This window comes from Helianthus annuus, chromosome 14 (assembly GCF_002127325.2).
Source record: "Helianthus annuus cultivar XRQ/B chromosome 14, HanXRQr2.0-SUNRISE, whole genome shotgun sequence".
Taxonomy (NCBI): domain Eukaryota; kingdom Viridiplantae; phylum Streptophyta; class Magnoliopsida; order Asterales; family Asteraceae; genus Helianthus; species Helianthus annuus.
This window is the reverse complement of record NC_035446.2, coordinates 156,942,387-156,947,839: the sequence shown is the minus strand read 5'-3', so window position 1 is coordinate 156,947,839 and position 5,453 is coordinate 156,942,387. Positions and strand designations below refer to the sequence as shown.

Below are 5,453 nucleotides of genomic sequence, written 5' to 3'. Positions count from 1 at the left end.
TCACACAAGTGTCTTAGTATAAAATATATATTCTAAATATATATTTACCCATTTTTATTTACGAAAACCCACCTCCGGCACTTGGTATTTTTGTAAATAAAATCATGGCGAAGTTTCATTTTGAAAACAAGGTCAAAAATATAATTGTAACACTTGCTAGAAAAATATTTTCTAAGTGTTGGATTTTTAGAAAAATTTCGCCAGAGTTTCCTTTGTAAATAGAGGTGTCCATGCTTACTAACATATCATTTTCTTTTGTAAAATCATTCAATCAATTTTCAATCAACAACATACAAAGCTCTAATTACCAATCTTGACAAAAATAAGCATAAACCATAAACTTATGAACTTGGAAAATTTATAAAAACATGTAGTAATTACTAGTATACTTAGTAAGTCTTGTTACCTTTAAAAATATGATTAGTTTCTTAAAGACTTTATTTTTAAAGGGTTTGTATTTTCACAACTTATAGTCAAAATTTCTAAAAATATTTCTTTATGAAATTTCTTTTTACACAAGTGTTTCTACACTTGTTTACCCACTAAAAATATGATTAGTTTATGTAAGATCCATTTCTTAATAAAACTCATATCTTTCACTTGGTTCTTTCGAAAGACCACTCATAGATCTTTAGATATACAAGATTACAACTTATTTTGATCTTTATTTTTCAAGAAAACATCCATTATTCAAGTTCATAGTTCATGTGTGAATGAGTTCATCATCCTACATATCTTTAACTTTCACATCTTGCTAGTTCATGTCTTTAAACATGATTTAGCAAGTCCATGTGATGAACCATACCATTTATATATACTCTAATTTTCAACATAAAAGTGCATTGGTTGTTGTAACATTTTTAACTTTCACATCTTGCTAGTTCATGTCTTTAAACATGATCTGGCAAGTCCATGTGATGAACCATACCATTTATATATACTCTAATTTTCAACATAAAAGTGCATTGGTTGTTGTAACATGTGCTTGTATTGTGTTTCATGCTTTAACATTGTATTTTGAGCATTGATAGTTGTACATTAACTTTTTGATGCTGTAAACTCAGCCCCACAAACACGCAGGAGAGAGAGAGTGAGACAAAAACATCAATAGAAACCCTAAGTATCTCCCACCGCCCTCTTCTCCGTCTTTCCGTCGCTCCTGCATCCGCTCCGACGCCTCCTTCACCCTCCTCAACAACGCCTCCACCTGACCACCTCTTGCTTCCTCACTCAATTGATAGGCGATGATGACGACAGAGATGGCGTACGCGGTGTTGTCCCCTTCGCGGACTACGGTTGGTTTTCTTTTGAATCTTTTCTATTCATCTCACCCTTTTGCTATTTTTTATTGATTATTCGCAGGTGGTTTGACGGTGGTGTTCTCCTTTCGCTTATCTGTCTTCTAAATTCTTCACTGTCAATTCTTTACTCTAGCTTCTAAGGTTCATCAATCTGGATTTCAGTATTAATTTGTTTTTGTTTTTAATTTCTTTTTGATGCCTTATATTATTTGATTGCTTGCATAAGCTTCACTGCTAGCAACCTACTTATTGTGAAGTTATGTGTGTGATACTTGCTAGCCCATTACAATTTCTTTAAGATTTTTATAATTTATTGAATAACACCATACGAGGAGCTATGTATCTTTTAACTTATAACATGACATACATTTGAAATTGGGTTTACAAAGTTTGACTTTGTGGCCAATCTTGTAGAAAGTTTTCTCTAATTTAGAACAATGTATAAGAAAGTGACATTTTTTTAATTCATATGGTTAACTTTTATTTCTCAGATTAATGTTTATCACCGCCCGGAATTTGGTTCTTATAAAAAGACTTTGGATATTTAAATTTTGCCATGAGAAGTATTAATATGTATTCCTTGAATTACAATAGATATACTTTATAATGTTTTATTGTTTATTGATTTTCGTTGTGATATAAAAGCGGCAATAAGCAATAGATGAATCATCTTTTTAAGCTAATGCTTACTCACAAACCAAATATAACTCGGTTTTGGTATTCCTACTCAGTTTTGTAAGTGATTCTGGTTGGTCATCACTTTGGCTGGGTATGCATATCGTATGCAATGGAGATATTTTTAAACTAAAGTCGCGAACATCAGAACTAGAATGGCACAACGTAATGATGTGTTTAAAAAAATCAGTATGTGTGTTTGATATTGATCAGCAGGTAAAGAAGGATATATTGTCTTTTATGATTTTCTGTTTTATTTTGTTGATCATTGGTAAAAAAAATAGATGTATTATGTATCTTTTTTACTATTTTATAAATGTAGGTACCCCAAGAACCGTTTGCGACTCTTTTTGTTAACTGTGAGCAGGTAAACATTTTTAGGTACACTTTGTGACTCTCTTTGTTAATCGTCCTCCGATCATGCCGATTGGCCGTAGTGCTTATGGGATGGTGTGGTATGTGTATATTTTTGTGACTGTGATCAGTTTGATGCTGAACTCAGAGACGAATGAGATGCTTGCTTTGAAGAAGAGTGCGTATGCTTTCGATAATTGTGTGGATGCGAAGCGGACGCTTCATGAGATTAAGCTTCTTCCATATTTGCATCATGAGAATGTGAGTTTTGCTTTGATGTGAACATGTTTGTTTAATAGATTTATGCAGGATTGTAGATCTTTTTATCAAATGTGAATTAGTAACCCATGTTGCATTGTAGATTTATAATCCCCATAATTCTTTTGGAAAATGTCTTTAGCGCAACTTATGTAACTAACATGCTTGGTGTTAACAACCCAAGTTGCGACCATAATATATATACAAATCTAGGCATAAACTCTTGGTTGCAACTCATGTATCTAACTTAGTGGAAATATAGATCTAGCCCCGCCGCATCGCGACGGGTTACTTTTCTAGTTTAATCTAACAAACAACATACAACAAGCATGACAACACAAGAACAACATGATCTTATCTTCATTTTAACACTATTACATCTCATGGTTAGTTTATGTTCAAGACTTTGGTTATGTTCTTTAGAGTTCTTGTTATTTCACCATTCTTTTCACTATTAACCACCATAAATACGAAGAATATGAAGATCTAAGGAACTTACTACTAGCACAAGGCTAGGGGAGTTCAAAGGCGTAAAAGTGATGGATAAAAGAAAACTAGAGCGGTCCTTGAACTTCCGGACACACCGAGCTTACTTGTATGACCACCTTCACCTTTGGATGCTCTTGGAATGATTGAAGAAGCTTGAAGGATAGTGGTGGTGTGTGAGCTTGTGTTCGGCCGAACCTACAAGGAGAGAGAGATGAGTGAAGGTTGTTGATTGTGAAGATGAAGATGAATGTGTGACCCTTGTGCCTTCTTATAATCCCAACTTCACTTTTATCCATTGTGTATAATGTTCTAATATCCAACAACATGATCCATTTTAATATTCAACTAAATCCATGGGTGGGGACACCCATGGTGACCGTTTCCAGGGGGGGTATAGGGTTGGGTTTTAATGGATGATTACAAGTTCTAGTTAGAAACCAAGTGATATAGTTAGTGTCTTATGTGTGTTATCAATTATATAGTGTGTTAGGGTGTTCGGGGACCCTAACTAGCTCAGAAAAATATAAACAATGTGTTTGACAATATTTTTGTGTTCCGGGTAAAGTCCGGTTGTTCGGTTGGGTGTTGTCCGTTAAAGTGCTAAATTAATCCATAAAGTGTCTTTTATATCACTTTTAGTGACACCTTTAAGTCCCAATACTTTGGAAAGTATCTAGGACTATTTTGCCAAGTTTTTGCACTATACTAGCATAGTTAAATGCTGAATTTTGTTTATTAAGTGCAGAATTCTGCATTTAAAGTATGTTTTAGGCACTTCCCGGCACTATAACTATCACCTAGTGACGCAGTTTTATGGTCCTCACTTCCCTACACTTTCTACTAGTGTAGTATTCTATTCCTGGCTCACACTGGCCTCAAAAACAATGTCTGTTTAGGTGCTGGCATTGTCAGCATATCTCTGGGTTATTCGCTCACTGTGCTTTGTGCATCAAGTTTGTCACTAAAGTTTGTGTGTAATAAATGGAGTGACAGTATGAATGTGATGCATGTGTATGTATATAACAGAAATCAGAAAGCAGTATAATCAACAGTTGTAATTAAGCACAGTCATTAAGCATAAATCAATATTAATTAAATGTACGGATGCATGCAAATTTGACAGTTGTCACAATACGCAAGGTCAAGGCGTGTTGTGCCAACTTCAATCTGATATATGTATCGTATCATTACATTGCATTTATGCAAGAGTTTGTTTCTACGACTTCACATGAAAAGTAAGCTTAGTATTATCTAAGGTTCGCCCATATAATATTAAATTGGTATTATCTTATTATTCAAGTTGCAATCAGGGGCGGATCTGTGTGAAGGTTAGAGGTAGCCTGGGATACCCCTCAACTTTCTTAGCGCAATGTAATTTATTTTAAAAATCTCCGTTCTATTTATCAGGGATACCCCTAAGCAAATGCTAGGATACCCCCCTAAGTGTAGATGAAGAAAAAATGAAATGAAATTTTACAGATGACGGAACGGAAATTTTCGATGAAACTTGCAGCGGCTGCCTTGAACGGAGAAGATGAAGTAGTTCATAAACAATGAGAAACATAAAGTTACATTGGGAATGAAAACAAAAACACACGTCTTCAAAGTCAAACTTTAAATTATATAATATTTCGTTGGGAAAAGATCAAATAAGAAGTTAATTTTCGCTAGGAAGGATAGGAAGCCATAGGATAATGACATGTGGCAAATTATAAAATAAAGAGAAAGGGTATTTTAGTCAATCCAACTCCTTCTTCTTCCTTTTTCAAAACCCAGTAAATTCAAAAACCCACCATTTTCAAAACCCACCATCTTCAACTATTTCTTCACTTTCTATCTCAATAATCACTACATTATAGTGCGATTTTCATCACCAATCAATGATTCAGAACCCGATCAACGTGTTCTTCAGCTTTTTTTTTTAAGAAAACCCGGTTTAATTTCATAAAAAAATCTCGTTTTTTCGGTGATTTTGGATATAATCACTCGATTCGTTCGATTCGAGCGTTGATAAGTGTTTCTATCATTCAAATTTCGTCAATTGATGAAGAAATCGGCTTCGATCCATGTAAGAAATTCTTTAATTTCATTTGCACGATCTGGGTTTTTGATTTATTCATTGCGTTTTACGATCTTTGCGGGGGTCCGGGGGCGGCAGCCCCTGGCTAGTTTCGAAAAATTAATTTTCCAGAAATTGGCTCGTTTCGAAGACAGTAATTCGTAGACAATTCAGACAGTTCACAGTGACAGACAGTTTTATGTGTCCATTGCGTTTTAGAAATAAGAGAGTTTTATGTGGTTTCTGTCTATTGCGTTTTAGAAAAAAACACATTTTTAAGTGTTTTTAGTCATTGCGTTTTAGGTAAAACACATTTT

At 34.3% G+C, this 5,453-nt stretch overlaps 1 protein-coding gene across 16 annotated transcripts; it reads left to right on the top strand.

Moving 5' to 3' along the window:
• Positions 1-1,069: 1,069 nt before the first annotated feature.
• LOC110942296 (mitogen-activated protein kinase 3-like) lies at positions 1,070-2,721 on the top strand. Of its 16 annotated transcripts, none has more exons than XR_004879713.1 (4): positions 1,070-1,295; positions 1,363-2,192; positions 2,299-2,343; positions 2,479-2,721. XR_004879713.1 is itself a non-coding variant. In XM_022184036.2 (3 exons), exons 1-3 carry the CDS (start codon positions 1,245-1,247, stop codon positions 2,610-2,612), a joined length of 261 nt encoding a protein of 86 aa, XP_022039728.1. In that variant the 5' UTR covers positions 1,071-1,244; the 3' UTR covers positions 2,613-2,721. The 16 variants fall into 16 exon arrangements, 1 of the variants encoding a protein (XP_022039728.1); XR_004879712.1 differs by having other exon boundaries at positions 2,462-2,721; XR_004879714.1 differs by having other exon boundaries at positions 2,299-2,357.
• Positions 2,722-5,453: the final 2,732 nt, after the last annotated feature.